The sequence below is a fragment of the Poeciliopsis prolifica genome, unplaced genomic scaffold (assembly GCF_027474105.1).
Source record: "Poeciliopsis prolifica strain line A6 unplaced genomic scaffold, Auburn_PproV2 SCAFFOLD041, whole genome shotgun sequence".
NCBI classification, from domain to species: domain Eukaryota; kingdom Metazoa; phylum Chordata; class Actinopteri; order Cyprinodontiformes; family Poeciliidae; genus Poeciliopsis; species Poeciliopsis prolifica.
Genome location: NW_026562416.1, coordinates 2,254,174 through 2,274,587, shown reverse-complemented (window position 1 = coordinate 2,274,587; position 20,414 = coordinate 2,254,174). Strand labels below are relative to the sequence as shown.

Here is a 20,414-nt window from a genome sequence, read left to right as displayed (position 1 = left end):
TTTCAAAATGAGTTTTCTCATTTTGCTAAATTACGACCACATTCTTCAACTGGATTTTATGACACATCTACACAAAGTAGAGAATAATTATTTAAGGCTTTTCTGTGATACTTTATTTATGCAGTACTGAGATAAAAGGAGGGAAGACATGCAGCAAAGGTCCAATAGTCTACAGCTTTTTACAACCAAGAGGGAGAGAGCTCAGCTTCTACAAGTAGTTAAACCCCCTGAAACTGTGACTGAAGTCAAGTATGGTTCTACTGACCTTAGATTCCTGATTATAAATGCACACCACACTTTTCAGATTTTTACTGTAAGTATTTACCAACAATAAATAAGATGAACTTTTAGTTTTAAGTAGAGATCAGATGGATTTTGAGCTGAATATTCCTCCATATGCTGCGTTTTAAGTGGCCCAGAAATCTTCTTTCCAACCTTCGTTTGCTTGTTTTGGTTCTGAGCTGACCCGGCTCACGAATGCGGTCCAGGTCCGGTTGCTGGGATGTCGGGCAGGCAATAAGGACCCGTGTTAAGCAGCGCAGACAGGCCCAATGTGGCTCCTGAAGAGTTCAAGCGCCAAGAAAATAAACAAGCCTTTTGATCACAAAGGACCCATTCAGTCCCTGCCTCACTCGTCCTTTCTCTCCACTTACCCTCAATAAGTAGAAGTTGTCAAGCTCTGTTTTTTATCCTTCTTTAAAACCCTCGCTTGTGTGTTTCCTCCATCCATTTGCAACATCTTTCTTGCTTATCTGCACATGCAAGACAGCTTTGAGTAGAAGACAAAGAGCAGCAGCGACAGACAGACATCATCTGACCAGCCAGAGGGCAGACAGACAGGCAGACAGAGAGGAACATACAAGGGCCTCCTTCTTCCACAAACACGCTGTCAGGCTGGCGCAGAGCAACACGACATGGAAAATGTCCTCATCACTCCATGTTTAGCAGAAAAACAGGAGCGCAAACTCTCTCCAACCCAGTATGCTTCTCATTTTGGCCCTGAGAGTTGGAGACTGTGTTTTCTTATGCGTGCAGATGGGCCGGCGTGAAAAGGCCTCTCCCGCTGAAAGCCACGCTGTCGAGTGCATGTGGCTGTCTGGGTGTGGCTCGGCTGCCGTTTGACCCCCTCAGGCCGGTTTTCCATTTTAAACACAGAAATCGCTCACTTTAATGAACATAAACGGAGGAATAATCCCGGATCAGTGCGAAACATTTCCTCTGGGGTTTCATTTCATTTTTCCACCCAAAAAAAGCTTAGTCAGCACTTTTCAGATTCATAATTGGAAAAACATGAGAAGCTTTTAGCTTTTTACTTTGTTCCATAACAAAGATCAATAAAAGTTAACAATTAGATGTGGGTGTAAAATTTGTACTCAAGTAAGCGTAAAAAGTAAAGTGTAATACTAAATGTTGGCTACATTTAGTTGAAACTAACTAAACTCATCTTAAATAAAACATTTGTTAAATCCTGTATTTATTGTTTACCAATCAATGCTGATTGATTGCCCTGTTTACTGATTCCTCTCATTACCACCTCAGTAATGAACCCAGAGTGACTCTGGTGATCAATTAGGACCGATTACCCCAGCAGTTCTCACCAGTGTAACCATCAGATCCCCTGCTGGGCTTTTGTTGCTGCTGCTGTTTTCTCATGCAGCTTCATCCCCCGACTGCAGAAAGTAAAACTGCCTTTTCTCTGCATCTGTGTTTTTTGTAATGGATTTAGAAGAATCTACAACAAATCATTGGAAACTTCTGAAACAAGCTAAAAAGTCTGAGCTTTCAACACAGAAGCTTTTTCAAAAAATCAAAACATTTAATTTAGACATTTTCCACATTCTTTTTCATTTTTACTTCTGCAGACTTTTCAGATGGAAAATATCAATTTTTCAGTTAAAACTCCTCAAAAGAAGGTCAAATATCAGAGTTAATAATCACAATTAGGATTATATTTTACAGAAACCACAAAGCTTTTGAAAAACATTGAATGCATTTAACTTTTTCACATTTTCCCATCTTACAACATAAAACTTTATGTACTTTATCACAGTTTGTGCATTTCTCAGAACAGAATTGAAATTCTCCAAACTACTTCCTTATTATTAAAGTTAGAGTAAAAATTGTAATTATAATTAAATAATTTTGTCACTTATGCACATCAAAAAAGCATTTTGCTCTGAGGAAAATGCAAACGCTTTTGTACATCATGCAAGCGATTATGTCCAATTCGCTGCGTTTTCATAGATTTTTAATTGTTTTTGTGATGTTTCTCAAAACATAAAATCAAAATACATTCTGAGGCACCGACATGTTTAATGATACAGACATTTAATTTTAGAAATGAACTTAGAGAAAGAAACTGAGTTTTGCAAGTGAATCCAGGCTGTTTTCCTGTTTTGCAAAATGCGACAGAGAAAAACTATATTTTTGTGCTATAAAGAAACTTTATAATGTGCGGCCCAAACTAATCTCAATTGGCAAATTTTAAACATGTTTTAAATCAAAATTCACTCACATTTAACATTAGATTTGACTTTGTGTGTCACATAACTTCCAAATTATAATGATTATTATTCATAGAACTTTTACATGTGAATCTCAATGTGCTAAAAAATTTACAATAAAGACAATATAAGAATAATAAAAAGTCATTTAAACAGCCTTCTGTATGTTTTGTTTTTAATCTCTTTCAGGATGCACACAGACATTGTGAGCTTTTAAGATGTGCTTTTATTGTGGAATAAGCACAGCTGATTTAATGAAGGCGTGGTGTGAGGTTAGCTTTCTGATTCAAGCCATTTCCTGATGCTCTGTGGCATCTCCCCACCCACACAGCCACTCGGTTTCGCATTTCAGAATTTTGTTTCATTTGCATTAATTATAATTTATGGTATTTCCATTGAGCTCGGTGGATTCTTGCACGCAAATGTATATTTAAAACACCACCTCCAGACTAAAAAAAGAGAAAAACATGGAAAAGAGAAACAGTTGGTTTCACCTTTGATGGTTTGATGGAAGCGCCTTTTGTTGGGTTTCACAGGCGGCTCTCAGTTGAGGTTGTCGTGGTGAAAGAAAACAGACACAACAGAGACGTTCACGCTCCTCTTCACGCGTCCTCAGGTGGAGCAAAAGTTCATCCTGAGCTGAAAACCACATCTGGGACATCAGCAGTCACATTCTAACATGCAGCCTGTCTGTGTGTGAAAAACTAAACATCGCTTCGCCTAAAACGTCCGTATCACCTCCAAATGTGATCGAATGTTTGTTTATTCATTTTTTAAATTCAAACTAAAAAACACTTTTTGATCCAAAAGGGAAACTAAATATTGTTGTGACTCAAATGAATTCAGATTCAAAGAGTTATTGTGGATAGTGATGGCCGCTGGGAGGGAAGCTCTTTTGCGTGCCGTGGGTTTTCCCAGGGCCTCATCCAGGTGGGATGTGCCTGGAACGCCTCATCCTGTCCAGACGCCCGAGCCGCTGGCTCCTCTCGACGTGACGGAGCAGCAATAGAATCGTAATGGCATAACAATGCAAGAACACATTCTCAAAGATCAAAAACCTTCAAATTGTAATAAATATTTAACACTGAAACTGGAAGACATTTGAAATATCCAAAGTAAACAAACAAAGCAGCAGAAACAACAAATAAAATTAATTATGAAGTCTTTGGAAACAAAATGGTCAATTAATTGATTCATTGCAACAGGCCTAAATGTAAACTGATAGTAAACTAATCATCTTTACCAAGGGACGTTGTATTTTTTCTATAAATGTCGATCAATAATCAATATATTAGCTGTTACTGGGGAGGTCAGTAGTCATGCAGGTGGGTTGTTTTCAAGAGAGTACAAGCAGGAAAAGATGGAAAATTAAAGAGTAGAAAATTAAAGAGTAGAAATGGGTAGAAAAGTAGGCCGGAAATGAGTCCATTTCATTGTTTGAAGGAGTTACGTCATCACTGATCTCAATAGGGTTTTATAAGAACCAGAACTGAGTCTGATTAGGCTTGTGAATCAGAACAAGGCTAAAGTTTGTGATGGTTGTGACTAATGAGCTGCAGCTATTCAACGCTTTAGTGCTGCTGCCACTTCATCTGCCTCCTCGGCCCACCTTTGTGTAATTACTGCTCCTTTCTTCAAACACCTCTCCCTCCAGGAGCGGCAGTGAGCGCTGAAGGGCCCTTCATTAGCCCGGGAAGGAAAGGGCGTGTGGGAGCAACATAATGCTAATGGCAGCCTGATGAGCTGCAGGCGCTGTCCTCTTGTAATTACAATCAACGTAAACGGCCCAGTCACTCCTTCAGTCCCTCCTTCAGGACAGGACACCTGTTGATTGGACCCTTCCGTCCCCCTGCGGCCTGAAAAAAATGGCCGACCGGCCGCCTCGATGTCGCGGTTTACGGATAAACACGGACGCCTCTCGTCACCCGCGGCTGGAATCGGCATCCATGGCAGCGCCTGGACGCGCGAAACGAGAGCGAGCGACAAAAAGCGAAGCGGCAAGCCGCGATCGGGGTCTGCCTCAAAGATCGTCTATTAGTATGATGGGGGACACAATAACTCATAATCATCTCAAGGATCATCTGTTGCTTGTTTGAATGACAGAAAAGCAACACGGGTGAAATATATTTATTTATTTATTTATTTAGATAGATAGATAGATAGATAGATAGATAGATAGATAGATAGATAGATAGATAGATAGATAGATAGATAGATAGATAGATAGATAGATAGATAGATAGATAGATAGATAGATAGATAGATAGATAGATAGATAGATAGATAGATAGATAGATCACAGACTCAAAGTCCAAATTACATAAAATGAAAGAAATGCAATTAAAAAATAACGGGTACAATAAAAGCAGCTCCTAGCCAATCAGGAGGCAATCATACCAATGTCTCCAGAATCCAGATGAGTATTTTACTGAACTATATTTAACGTTAGTCAACAGTAGGATACTTCCATTATTAGACTCATTTAAACGACAAATAAATGCATACATAAGCTTTCTTAAAACAGCCATGAAAGTGCCGATATAAACAATTCACTGGCACTGGTCCATCTGGGTTTATTTAACAAACGTCTCAATGCATCATTTTAAACTACCTTCAGTCTTTGAAGACTGCCTTTTTTAAAGTTGCACCACAAATGTGCAGCATACAGTGATGTACAATATGGTTGAAACAAGTTCAGTTTCACTTCATCAGAACAAAATCCAAACTTATAGACAAGGATATTTGCCTGAGCAATCGAAGCTCATGGTAAATGTCCTCATCATCAGACAAACAATCTGTCAACATATAACCAAGACATTCAGTAATTTAATCAGCAAAGTGAAGTAGATAGTTAGTTTTTGTCATTTAAAACATTTTACCCAAGTAAAAATAAAAAGTATCCATCTAAGAAGTTACTGAAGAGTAAAAAATGTATTTGGTATAAAGCCTACTCAAGTACTGAGCAACTGATTAAAAGATAAATTATTGAATATTTAAAAATGACACCAACAGTGTCAGAAACAAAAACCGATGCAGAAATATTGGTATTTTAAAGAACAAAATTAGAGTAATTCATATGAATACTATATCTACAAAATAAAATCAGACCAAAGAAACATTGTTTCCAAATCTTTTTTGTTGTTGTTAGTACAAAACTTATGAAATTTTATCAAAAACTGCAGGTGTGAGTCTGTCTGGTGAATATTTGGTTGGAACAAGCCTGTTCTTTATTCAGTGGAGTTACTGACAGTGGGGAGGTATCACTACTCCAGGATCAGGAGTAGTGATACCTCCCCACTGTCAATAACAGTAATGAAATTACGGAAATAAAAGTAAAAAATACAACGTAGTAAAAATACTTTCAAAAGTAAATTTTTCCCTAAAAGTTTCTCAAGTAAATGTAACTAGTTATTGCAGCAAAACATTTTCCATCTTTTCATTAATTATCATAATGCTTGGCTTATCATAGACGATCTTTGAAGAGTGGGCGTTCGGTTCCTCGCTCCCTCCCTCCCTGTGTGGGTCAGCGTGGGCGGCCCCGTGTGGCAGGAGGAGAGCGAAACACGACACCCCGGCCGTGTAAGAAGGAGGGGGAGTGGGGGGGTGCTGGAGAGAGAACACGAAGTGACTGAGTGGAAAAAGGAGAAAAAGAGGGGGCGCAGAGAAAGAAGTGAGTTGGCTTCGGTACTTTTGTTCCTCCCCGAAGCGCGGCAGTTGTCAGGAGGAAGATGCTGCCGCTACACCGGAGGACTCCAACATGCGACACCGCCGCTGCTGCAGCGACAGGAGTGAAAATTTAAACTCGCCACATTCCGTTGCTCCAGAAGCGGCCAACGGCAGCACAGACTGACTCCTTCAAACTTTCACCATTCAGCCGGACCGGACTGGATTTGCCCCCTCCTCCCCCACAGCTCCAGAGGCTCTGGGACAACTTTACTGATTTAAACCAGCAACTTTCACAGTGAATCCGTGTGTTTTAAACTCCATTCGGGTTTTTTTTTTCTCGGCTCTTTTTTTGGCTAGAACAACACCGGGGGGTGGAAGGCGAGCGGAGCCGCTGCTAACTCAGCTAAAAGCTACCGTCTGAAGTTCCCCGTCGACGGGATTGGTGACGGAGGGAGCCGCCGAAGACTTCGACAAAGATGAAAACCCCGGCAGAGACGGGTGAGTGGACATTTCTGTGGTTTTTCGAGCAACTTTTACGGACTCTGGAGTTTGTTGTTCCCGGTGAAAACGGCAGCAGTTAGCCTGTTAGCACCAGCAGCTGCAGGGAAAGTGTGACTGAATTATGGCGCTGCAGAGGATCCATCCATCTGCTAAAAAGTTTCTGTCGCTTCCAGCTCAGAACCGACACGACCCGAACCTGCTGGGCTTCCTGCATCAAAACAAACCTCCATGTTTGGAAATTTACAATAACTATGGAGTCACGGTTCACTATTACAGCTCTGTATTTACATCACTGAAATCTACTTTAAAGTAGAGTTTGATCTCTAAGTAAACAATACAGACTGTAAAGTTTATTTACAGTATGGGTGATTTGTCTTGATTTACTTGGACATTTTATTTAACTTATTAGTTAGGGACAATGCATATTAATTAAATGTACTGTAATTCGCCAGAATTAGCTAAAAATTAAATTTATACATAACTTAGCTACATAAATTATATCAGTAAAGCAAAACAAAGAAACTGCAACACAATTGTCATAAAAAGCACAAGAAGTAATTAAAACTAAATCTTTAAGAATACATTTTAGCAGCAAGCAGTTGTTGGAAAGGAGAATTAAGAGAATTGAGCGATATTATTCAGGTTTTACTTAACAAACAGCAAATTTAATGTTGGAGATTTCATTTTTATTATCTCTGATAGTTTAAAATTTAACATCCATCTGTGCAAAAAGATTCAAATAAACCATTGTGTGCCAAAATAATACATTAAATATATCCAATAAGGTACTTGGTGACAATTTTGAGAAACATTCAAGATTTTTAACTGACTGTAAACAAAATATGAATTCCCTTCATAATATCACTGATTGCAGAAAGTTTAGTTTACAAACCTCATATGAAAGTAGTGATTGTTGCAGACTTTTACCTACTTGTGTGAAAATAAGATGTAATGTTGAAGCCCAGCAAACATAATTGACTTGGTTTTGCAGGAAGGTTTTACAGTGAAAATCCTGGAAGTCAGTGGTGTTGAGAAGGAGAAGTAAGAGGATTTAAATTGATTATCCTGCTTCTACTTTACAAAAGGACACACTTTACGTCGGAGAGTTTATATTGAACTGAAGCCGATCACGTGGTTGCTTCAGAAACTTTAGGAAGTGGTAATAATTAGTATGTTTGGGTAAAAACTATCCAAACAGATTACAGGAAAAAGCATTTAAGGTGGATACTCTGGCTCAATGTAACATCAGAAATGATGAAACCAATATGGAGATTCTTTGAGATTTGTTTAGAAAATAGAAATGCACCGATCTGTTCACCAGAGATCAGAACAGGCCAATTTTTCATTGAAAATTCCCTTCAAAAACCGAAAATAGTTGTTCCCCTCCCCCCCACTGTTTTCCCTCTCATTGTATAAAAATTTTAATCTCACATCATTCTTGGAATGGAAGTGCATTAAATATTAACTTGTCCTCTGCACTTTTTAGTTTAATTGCAATCAGACCAAGATAAGGGAGATAATGTTACTCTAACTTTATTCTCTGGTTGACGAAGGGTGTTTAAATCCAGTTTTTGATTCAGATTTTTATTTTTTAAGCATCCTGGTCATTAGAAATATGATTTCTGAACATCCTCCATCTAATCTGTTGCCTGAAATCAATTCACATCCACACATTTCACCAATGTTTTGTTTCTGATTCCTATGAAGTACCAGAGATTATGGCTTTTAAACAAACCAGAATAACTCTAAGTTGGTATATAATAACAATTGTGGATATATAACTACATTTATTCATATTAATTTGTGTTGCTCTTAAAAAAAGTTTGTTGTTAAAGTGGGTATGAATTCATGTGTTATTGCTGACAAATGTATGATTTCTGGGCCAAAATGACTATATTTGCAATGAATTTTTACCATTTTAAGTTGAAATCCTATTTTTATTACTATATAGCTTTTGATTGATCCATACAAATTGCATTAGTTCATTAGACAGGGTCTCCTGCAGAAACTGGAGGGAAACTTTGAGACAGTTGCAATAAGAGGAAGGAAAAGCAGAGCGTACAGCTCTTACAGTTAACATTCCTCCCATTTTTTTGTGACACCACCGATTTTGCTGAAATGATTATAATTTTCCCCCCATTGTGCATTTAGGTGCTCTTAAATTCAGTTTAGTCAGGAGCGCTTTGCGGTGACCTCGGGCAGGCAGGGCTCCAGCGGCCCATAATAGACGCTTAAAGAGGGGAATGCCTCACCGCAACACAACGTCGTAATTAGAAATGCGGTTTCATCCTTCTCGTTGCAGCTGAAGGTGCCTTTTTATATCCCAAACTGCTCTGGAGTAGCCGAAAAGAAGCTCAATCGTCAAATGAAGGAGTGAAAACTTTATCTTTCCTCCTTATTTTCATGACTCCATCTTTATTTTTAGAGGACGGCTCAGACCAGCGGGTCATTGTCGCCTATTTCTGACTACTGAACATTGTATTCCCTCCTAATGACTTCCAGCATCCAGGGGCTGTCACACTTCCGCTTGGTTTTAAAACTAGACCGTCTAGTTTAACCCACATGCCGCTCTCCTTTGTATATTTTTGACCCGAGTTCTGGTTTGGTGCAGCTTGTAGCAGCTTGCAAAGGCTTAGAGGAGTTTGTGAGGCAGCTTAGAGAAAGTTAACCCAGTTACATTAGTTTCTGTTGATTAAAGCTGGAGTTGGGTAATAACTAGTTACATGTAATGGAGCAACTTTTGGGAAAAAAATACTTTTTACTACACTGTACTGTCTACTTCTACTTGAGTAATTTTATTGTGAAGGGTCGCTACTCTCACTTGAGTAAAAGTTCTGCATTATCTACCCACTGAATTAAAAAAAAACATGTTTTAACCAAAAATTCACACACCTACTGTGTTTGTTAAAGCTTCATAAGTTTTTTATTGAAAGAAACAGATTTGGAAAAAAAATTATTTTGTCTGATTTTGCTATTTTTTTGTTACTTACATGAATTATTGTCATTTTGATGTGTAAAATACCAACATTTCCACATTTATAAATTTTCATCTGTGTTGATGTGAGTTTTTAATATTAATTGATTGATAATTTGATCAGTTACTTTTTACTTCAGTGAAATGTGTTGAAGTAGTCCTACACTTAGTGGAGTACAATTCTGCAAACTTCATAAAGCCAGTTGATGCTTTGGCTCCAAAGTTTTCACTTTAGGAACCCTTTTGTGGTCTTGCAGATCTTTGCAGATATAAATATCTCCATGAAACAAAACAAATATGGGTCAGCCTGCACTGTCTTCCTATCAGGAAGTCACAAGTCTGGCCCCACCAGCTCCAGCTCCAATTTTCCACTGGTGTTCCTCCTTATATCAACAACACTCCACATGTGAGACGTCACAGCTGCGGCCGGCCGGGACCGCCCGCCCGCTCTGCAGCTTGTTGCATCTGAAAGGAGCCATACATTAGCAGTGAGCTGCTGTTTACGACTGGGAGTCTCAGTTGCGTGCGTGCACAGGCGCGCAGCCACGCGTACGGCCGCCGGTCTGTCGCAGCGTGACTCCACCTGATGTTAGTGTGGTCACAACAAAACGAGTGTTTTTACTGTCACGCTTCAGGAAGACCGCTTGGTTGTGGGTTGATGAGGGAAGTCGTATTTACAGAAAGTAGAAAGACGGTTTCATCTAGCGCTAATAAGCCTGGTTTAAATTTTGGCTGATGAACCACATTCTGTCTGTTGAAACATCAACAAACACCAACATGAACTGCTGCAGTTGTTAAACTCACGGCTGAAACTTCAATAGTGAAACTAAATCACATGTACCCGTTAAGGATGTGCAACATGGCATAAAATTCATATCCTGGTCAAGCCTGTCACAATAAACAGTAGATCAAATAATGACATGATGAGTTAAAGCAAACTCAGTATTTTCCATTTGAACAATTTACCATTTTTCCTTTTTCTACCAGAAACTTGGTGATAAATGTTTTCAGTCTTGTGTTTTGGTCTCAACTAAAACAGTTTTTAAAGGATAATTTTGCTACAGAGACGTCATAATTCATTGTATTTGTTTGAGATATTTATAGTGTCTTTTAATGTGTGTAGAAAAATTTTAGTGAAATTAAAAATCTGCAGAATGTACCAATTTTTAACAATCTGTTATTTATTTTGATCTTTCATTAGTTTTCGGAATAATCAGTTACTTTGTAATTATTAATTGTAGCCACACAATGCCTCAGATAAGTATTCAGACCCATAGAGGTTGTCCTGTACTGTTAGTTTATCACTAGGCCTTTCACCATAATAAGCTTTGATGGACATTCAATTGTCCAAGGAATTATTGCAATAAACTATAATGTTATTTTTAGACCATTTTAAACAAATAATTGTATTGGCATAAAAATATAAGTATAACCTCTAGAAGAACAATAAACTTTATTATCTAATGAACATTTAACACAATTGGAAGACATTTCAAATACTCAAAAAACTAAACAGAATAAATAAATAATAATAAAATGAGTTTTGAAGTTTCTGTAAGAAAAATTGACCTTCAAACAATAAGAGGTAGCTGAGACCAAAGTTCCAGGCTAAAGACTTTTATCATCCAGTTTTTGGTAGGAAGAGAGAAACACAAGGAAAAGAATAATCCAAAGGTAAATGATCATGCTATTAATCGATTTATTACTTATTGTGATGGGCTTATCTCCAACCCAAAACTGGACCAAGCTGAGCTGCAAATTCAAAATAAATTAAAGCATCATCTTCAACAAACTTACAAATAAAACCTTAAAAGTGAAGCAGCAGAAGTATTCTGCGTGCTTTATTGAGCCAGATCACTCTGCAGTTACACCAAATCCTCCTGCCACTGAAGCATAACTCAACCTTAGATTGGATTGGATCAAATTTATAGCCTTTGGGTCTGTACTTTGACTAGGCTGTCCTGATATATAAATACGCCAAGATGCTGAATTCCACATTTCCTGAGCTGATCTTGCAACTTTTAAATGCATCCTTTCAGACCCTCTACATGAGGGAACTTTGGTGCATAAAATGGATCTATAATTTTTTTTTATTATTTGTTTAAAATTCTGAAAGTAGAAACAATTTGTTTTTGCAATTCTGGGGTCATGTTTGTTGGAATCAGCCAGATGACGTAACATCAGACCATAAAACAAATCTTTTTTTTTTCTAATCCGACAGCTGCAGAATTGTGACAACTGGAAAAAAGCCAAACGTATTCTACCCCACACCCACACAAAAACTCACAGATTGTACTTTCCTCAGGTTTTCCTCCCATTATGCGGTTACTGTGAGCGATTAGTTCGACAAAGGTCGACCTGATCACATTCCTGATTGCTAGCGAGCCAAGTCTGGACAAGCGGGACCTGGAAAATCCGCCACAGAGTGACGTCAGTGCCTCTCTGATGTGCCGTTGAGCGGCAGCCCGGGTCAGCGCCGCTTCAATGTTCTCCTGATGTTATGGCGGGCCTCTTTTCCTGGAAGTGTGTATGCACGGTGGCTCTGTGACCCGTAGCAAGTGTCGACGCCAGGCAACAGGTTGCTCAAAGCGCGACCATGCTGGCTAAACAAATGAAATCTCACAGGCAGGAAAGTCTGGCAGCTGCACCCACATCTTTATTTATTACTAAAATTTATAAAGACAGGCTTTAAGATAATGTTTCCACAAAGGAAATTTGGTCAAATTTAATTTGAGAGGTTTGCATAAGACTGGTCTGGTACTGTCAGAAACATGGAGTCTTCATGAATGTTTATCACTGTTATTAACTATTATTTAGTAAATAATGACACTTTTAATTCAAAGTTGACACTTTCAAAGAACTTTTAATGCAGTTTTGCATTAAAAATGTAATTTACCAACTGGCACTTCATGACAACAGTTATTAATATTTGTGACAGATGTTGTCATGTTTATGCACACCCCTTCAAATGAATCGTGACCTAAAATTCACACTAAGCGCTTAAACAATTTCCATTTTTATCTCTGAAATTGTTTAAACATTTCAAAGAAACAGAAATATTAATCCATAATCTTAAACATTACAAAAATGAATTTCTTTAAAGAAACAATTTTAAAGCGTTTCAACAAACAGACACTTTCATAATCTGATAGCTGGACTGTTGGGCAACTTGGAGTTAAGTGCCTTGCCCATTGGCACATTTACATGTGGAAGAATTGTTGTTGTTTTAGAAATGAATAAAAACAAGGCAAATTTATTTATGTTCCGATGTAATCACAATTTGAGAAATTTAAAGAATTTGCAGATAAAAAGTCAAAGCGTTTTGACAATAAATAGATGAGTGAAATGTTGCTGTTGGGTGCAGAGAGCAGCAATAAAATGCTAATTTAAGACAACAGCCCAGAGGGTTTCTTTATCTGCTTCCAGCTGAGATTACCTGCTGATCAGATTCCTCAGGTCTGGGTTCAGGCTCGCACCGGTTCTGGAGGCCCAGAGTTAGTTCACAAAGTAAAGTTATAGGAGTTGCATACCACCAACAAACAACATTTTTACTCTAATGGAAATACGTTTTTTTTTTTGTTTGTTTTTTTCTGGAAGTACTTTAAAGAAACCAAAATGTAGCACAAACATGAGATCTTGTTTCGCCAAATGTTAGAAACTATATTCTAAATGTTAGAAACTTGTATTGATGTTAACAACGTTGCTTAAAACGCTAAAGGCTCCAATATTTACCATCACAAGATTTTCTAACACAATAACATTTGGTCGCGTGTTTTTACGTGTTATTTCTGCCTGTTTGTTTCACTGTCGCTCATAACTTTTAAGTTGAACTACAGAAAAAGTTATTTTAGGTTGTGTTTTTATCTTTCAGCAGCTTCAATCAGCTGAGGAAACAGAACTAAACCACAAGCTGCTGTGGTTGAGTGAACTTTCTGTTTGCATTTACCTCCATCTGATAACCATCGCTCTTCAGCACAGGATGCTTTATCAACTTTATCTTTAGATCTGAGTGGAAATGCTCATCATCCATCGTTGAAATGATTCCTTTTCTCCTGAAGAGCACATATAGGAAAATATTCCTTACTCCTGTTGTCATTAAATGCAAAAATATTTCCTGTAAAGTTAATATTTTTTCAAATTTAGAGGACTTCCAAAGTATTAGAAAGCCTACATAATCTGCACAGGGTATTATTCTGGCTACTGAAAATGCCTTTTATTCTGAGCTGATCCGTAAGAGCCTGGAGGTGTGAACTTTTCTCACACCGGATCTTAAATGAACGTTTCCACCAGCCATGAAAACATCAGGCTGCCAGGCAGTGAGCTGTGATGTTCTCTGATTTTACACGCTTCACTTCACATTTAAACATCTATGTAAACAGGACGGCTCTCAGAGTGCCTTGCTTAAAGGAACTAAAATGGTTGCCGTGTTGCTGCCTGATTGAAGGCATTAGTCTAAGTATTTTATTTTGCACGACAAAGGTAAAGTGAAAGAATGTAGTCAGGATCTGTGTCAGCCTGACCTGTTGGCTTGGTCCTATCTGTAAGTATTTATGACTGAATCTCTGTGACATTTGACCTCCAGTGAGGCCAATAAAACAGCAGAACAGGTCGAGTGGAACCAGAGATGCACCTCAGCGGTCAGAGGAGGAGAAGCTCAGATGTTTATGAAACGCCTGACAGGATGCCGAGCTTCCTGCAGAAAGATTGTTTAATCAGGCCCAGGAATTTAACGCCTTAATTTTGATTAATTGGTTTTGACGCTTTTAATTACTTTTTTAATACATAAAAGAGAGAATGTTCTTGCATTACTTTGCTACTTGAAAATGGTCTCAAAACAACAATATTATCATTTATTGCAATAACGTCTGGAACAATTTTTCGAACAACAAAATTTGGTATCGCGACAGACCAAAGTGCAACATCAACCAAAAACCATCATCATGCATGTGTGCTTTTCTTCCTTCTTTAGTCATTAATTATATCGATTTATTGCAATAAGTATAAATTTAAAATGTTCTGCATCTCTATAGGAGACTTCTTTTAGGATCTTGCGGTCTGCTTTCAGAGTAAATTTGCTTCAATCGCTGGTTGTTTGAATGTTCTTCAGTTTTAGACTTTTGAAATTGAAACAGCAGATTTTAGATTCTTTCTAAGGTCTGGATCACCAAACTAAATATTTGAGATTCAACTGGAGGCAAAGGTCCTCAAACACTATATGTGATTTTAGCTGTTTTAAGGAGCAATAGTTGGAAGGTTGTCCTGATTCTTAAAAAAACAATCTTAGTAATTGATGCAGAAATAAAAGTATTTTTGTCATATTCTTGTTTATAATGTTGTAATTGTTCAGTCTTGTTTTTAACGTAACAAATCCATGTTTTCTCGATACTATGTAAAAACACACAGGCTTTCACAGGGTGCACGCTCCCTGCTGGATTTGATGTTTTGCTGGCCTTTATGGCTCTGTAAAGTAGTTCCACTGTTCCTGTCGAAGCCAAATCCACCACCATGTTTGTGAGGTTGGATCCAACAAACATGGGCGGTAGATCGGAGCCAGGTTATGTCCAAGTATTTAGGGTGACCCACTGTGGGTGGCGGTGTCATTAATTCGCAATAAAATGGGAGTATTGACATGACTTCCATCCATTCATCAGCTGCGCATTACTTCACCGGTGGAAAGTCTTTGATAATAAAAACAAACTTGTTGAATTTAGAAAGCATTTAGGATTGATGCAGGATAAGCCTGAAGACCACCTGAAGAGGCTCTGAGGGGGAAACCTGCCAACTGGCGGCAGCGGCTCGGTTTGTGGTTGTTTGGACTTGGTTGATCCAGACCAGACCTTTCCTGCACCTCTATTGGCTTTGCACCTGCATTTTAAAAGCTCCTACTGCTCTATAGAAAACATCCAGCTGTCAGAAAACTATCTATTTTATTTATAACCCCACAAACAAACTCTGCAAAGAAGAGTTTTGCTGAAAAGCTGTTGAAATATGTAATTTTTAATCGTTTTGTCAACAGTAAGGTCTTGTTTGAATCCCTTTGGGACAGACATTGACCCAGCAAGGCAGACAGAGACACTTTGTTCACATCTCTCAACATCTAGGATCTTTTGATTTGCAGGCTACTTTTCTTAAATCCAGGTTTTATGCTGAACTAAAAACTTATTTTTCATAATCAAACACTATGAAAGAAACCAGGAACACACAGAAGACACAATGCTTCCTTTTTCCCCTGCATTAAATGTCTTTTATTCGGCTCATCAGAAGATATTTCTGAATACAGTTTAACCAGATGAATCATAAACTTTTACCAGGAACTCTCACGCTACTTGTAAATGCTGAAAAGCTTGAAGTTTTTTTGTTTTTGATGGTTTTTGAAGTGTTACAGTCACTCCAACATGAGTTTCCTGAACCCCCTGCAGCTCTTCTCAGGCCCCTGGTACTGAACCACGGGATAATGTCTGAAAAATGTAACATGAGGTTTATTATCACACATAGTGGCCATGTCTGTGGTTCTGGGATTGGCTTTTAGAGAAAGCTTCGGAAACGTTGGCATATTTATGAAAATGTTTTCACCAGTGAGGTGTTGAATCTGTTTAAAGCTCACTTTTATTCATTTCACGTTACCTAAATAAATATCCAGAAAAGAGGGGCGGGCATTTATAGGCCTGTCACGATAACAAGTTATTGCGATGAACAATAATATTGTCTTGAGACCATTCAAGTCAGTGGTAATGGTATAATAATGCAAGAATACATTATCAAAGATCAATGGACTTAGAGAAATCATGCAAATGGAAATAATCGCTTGTTTTAATTTATCATGCCATTAACTGATTTATTTCTTATTGCGACAGGCTTATCTGTATTCACATTAGCTATTGCAACCCTGAACACATCAAACCAATAAATGAACTAATTTGGTTTGTTGTGACAGATTTAGAAACCGAACCAAGGTAACAAACTCATCAGCTGATTTGGACCAAATTAGCTTCAGGTGTGAAAGTTCCTCAGAGGTTCAGAGGTTCTCTGCTGGGAACGGAGCAAACAGGTGATGATCAGCGTTCAGCATCATGTTTGTTGCAGTTATCACTCCGCTGGGAATCTTACAGCTTTGTCTCTCTCTTATGGCTGTCAGGGCCAGCCTTGGGAATCGGTGTATGGCGTGTTTGTTGTGACTCTCTGTGAAGGTGTCGTACCGCTAAAGCTCAAACGCCTACTTTAAAGACGAGACAGAAACAAACTTTATAGACTCACAGTAAAATGCTGCAAACTGAAAGCAGAATGGAGGAATTTTAAAAAAATCTTTTACAAAATCTAGTTTTTACTTTTCAGTTATGAATCTTATTTGTTTTTCCTCATCAGTTGGTCCACGTCTACTCAGTACTATTTGTTGAACTTCATTTTGTTGCTGTTCTTATGGTGATATTCTGAAAGATGCAGAGAAACGCTAGAAATTCTGGAAACTGAGCTTAGCTAAATGCTAACAGGTCATACTAACAATAAATATTGTCACTATTGACGTTGACGGTTCTGAAAAAAATGTGAAGCCCTATATGGCCTAAGCTGCTATTGTTCATTTAGACCAGGGGTGGGCAAACCTGGTCCTCGAGGGCCGGTATCCTGCAACTCTTAGACGTCTCCATGGTCCAACACAGCTGAAACAAACAGCTGAATCACTTCCTAAATGCAGCCAAGTTCTCCAGAGTTCTGCTAGTGACCTCATGATTTGACTCAGGTGTGTTGAAGTACAAACGCATCTAAAAGTTGCAGGAGACCGGCCCTCGGGGCCTGGAATTGCCCACCCCTGATTTAGACTAAAAGAGAGAGCAACTTCAGGGGATAACAAGAAGGCGAAACATGCTACAGCAAAATTTCTATCTTCAGTTTCCTACTTTGATCTGAAAACATGCTGGAAAGGAAAATGATGCCATCTATAAATCAATGACATTTATCGGTTTTAAAGAGATATTCCAATCTGCATTTCAGAAAATCTGAAATCACAAATTGGCCTTAAAATCTTTGATGTGTCTGTAATCCGATTCCTTTTTTGGTCTAAAACGCAATAGAAAATCTACCAGAAAAGAAATAGAAGGGCTGTTTATTACTTGGTTTCTACATTCAATTTTGTGTTTTTCTGGATTTTAAAAAATGTTTTTCTATATAAGTAGAATGCCTTTGAAGTCGACCATCACGTATCACTAGTAAAAGATGTTTTTTCTACACTCAAGGATATAAAAGAAACATTATATATCAAGAACAATATGCACATGAGACTAAAACAACCTTGAATAGTTTCAAATCTGCTTATCCGAAACATAGTGGATTAGCATGTAGGAGATTGTAATTAAGCACAGATGCATAATAACTGGGGGAAAGTCATATAAAATGTTAAAAAATTGTTTCATAAAGTAGTAAAAAAAAAACCATTAAATGTAATGGCTACAAGAATGAATGATGGGCTTTGTTGCTTAATCACCTGCAGCACACAAACCAAAATGATTGTGACCCAAATCTTAATAAAAATAACAGTTAAACTACATTTAAGATGTAGCTTAGTGTAAAGAGAAAACTTTAATTGTTTTTTTAATAATCTGACTTGTTTTCTGTCTGTGTAGTTTGTGTGAACACCAGTCGGTGACAGTGATGAATGAGCGAGTATCATAACATAAAACCCGTTAATCTCTTAGACTCCCACTCTTTCTCCTCGCCCACTCTGAGCATGCTCCGTTTATTACGGGTCTGGACCCCCCACGTGCCATGAAAACGGCCGATATCTGTCTTGTATTACACACACACTCTTTTAATTTTCTCGCTGCAGCCCGTGAGCGTGTTGCGCTCGTTTGGGCCGCCATCTCCCTGCGGTGACGCCGTCGTGCCTCCGATCTTTCATGTTTTTACAAACGAAGCGAGCCACTTTGTCTGCAGACTGGAAGATCCAGATTTAATGTAATGGAGGAATTAAGACTGCGGCGACTTTTTCCTCTGAGGAAAGGCTGACTAACGCTCCCAGACGTCACATATGTTGAAAGTCCCGTGTCTGCTGACTCTCGTTTTTCAGAAGTTCAGACTCATTTCTCCAGGGCGGATCACTGTCACTCTGATTGTTCTATAAGTCTCAAATGGCAGATAAATTACACAAACCAACGCCGGAGAGTGGCAGGGGCAGAACCGCAGCCGACTAGCGGGAAAACAAATGTTCATGTTACAGTCCTGATGAAACTGCAGAAGTGACGACCCTCTGCATGCAGAGCTGATGAGGTGCTTTTGTTTAGGAGGGGCTTGAAAACTATTAGTCAGGAATGCTTGAGAGGCCAGATGGATCCAATCAACAAAACTTCCCACAAACACTGACTGATAATGTTAATCAGACACGAAGAACATGCATCAGATGATTAACAGCGCTTTAGTCTGGCTTTTTTCCACAACACCTTCAGGACGGGGATTTTCCTTCAACCACAGGCTGGATATTTGATCGAGGGCTGAAACGATTAATCGGACGATCAAACTAAAATAATGATCAATTGTTGGCTGTGAAAACAATTGATTAAATCTGATCTGATTTAATCTATCAAGCAGTTTTTTTTTATCAGTATCTCCAAAAAATAGACAGATTAGCCTACACTGTATTGATGTTTTTCACATCTTGGTTTTATTTAGCTGCAGATTTATCTTTGCTACAGATGATTAAGTGTAAATTAAGGGAATGCCGAGTAACTGCATTTTTGGCAGTAAAATGCCGATTTTCTTATAAAAAGATTAATTATTTCAATAATCACAATTTATCTGATTAATTATGTCAGCCCTGCAATTGATTATTTTTAGTAAATAATCAATTACTAAAAATAATTGTTAGCTGGAACCCCAGTTTGATGTGAATTTATTTGAGAAATTATTGGCTAAACCATCAACAGGCTGCATAAAGAGCATGAAATCTCCAGGTTGAGGTCTGAGCTTTGACTAGACCATCCCTTGATTCCTGGTTCTAGCATGTTAACCGACATGACACGGAGCTGCGGGTTTTATCTGAGCATTTTTTCGATCTGACCTTGGGGTGAAATTCCATTTGCGAATCTTTTCCACCGTGGAGCGGGGGTGTGCAACTCCAGTCCTCGAGTGCAGGACTTTGCTGACGTGTCAAGGAGGTAATTCAGGCTATAAATTCAGGTGTGTTGGAGCAGGGATGCACCCAAACAGAGCAGGATGTTTCTTTCTCAAGGCCGTTGCTGATGTCTTTCCGCCTTGCCGTTGTTTTAGCTCACACCTGTCTAATCCAAACTTTGTTTTTTTTTTCTTTCTTTTAATTATTATGGAAACAGTATTTTTTGGATGTTACTTTATTTTTTTCTTAACTGCATCTAAATCTGTCAAAAATAAATTAATTTATATGATAGTCTTCTTATTTTTGTCTTAAAGGTCCCAGTGGTTGTTATTTTTCATCCTAAACAGATGTGAAAAAGTTTTTATATTGATTCTTAATACATTAGAGTGTAGGCTAACTTTTTTAGAAGCACTTTAAAAACCCTTGTAATGAGAGTTAATCAGTACCAGATATGAATATTTTGTGTTATGAGTTTGGCACCATGTAGTAATAAAAGTTGCTGTGATGTCTCCTCTGGCTGGGTCAGGAGGTTTTGTGGCTTCAGGGGGAATTATGACACCGACGTTGCTAATTTCAGATAGATAGACACAGTTTCATCCTTCTTTTGTCACATCTCCCAGCTGCTTGAATGCAGTTGTCTTAATCAACACTGGAGCCTTCCCGTCTGTTG

The 20,414-nt window shown here is 38.3% G+C and overlaps 1 protein-coding gene across 2 annotated transcripts in view; it reads left to right on the top strand.

The window, feature by feature from the left end:
- The first annotated feature begins 6,067 nt into the window (after positions 1 to 6,067).
- The window catches only part of erf (Ets2 repressor factor), a 42,688-nt gene continuing 28,341 nt past the window's right edge, over positions 6,068 to 20,414 (top strand). For both annotated transcript variants that reach the window (XR_008607684.1, XM_055055313.1), the window contains exon 1: positions 6,068 to 6,668. Coding sequence is in view for 1 of the 2 variants with exons in the window: in XM_055055313.1 (XP_054911288.1) it covers positions 6,647 to 6,668 (22 nt within the window). In the remaining variant the exon portion in view is untranslated. The remainder of the gene's footprint in view (positions 6,669 to 20,414) is intronic.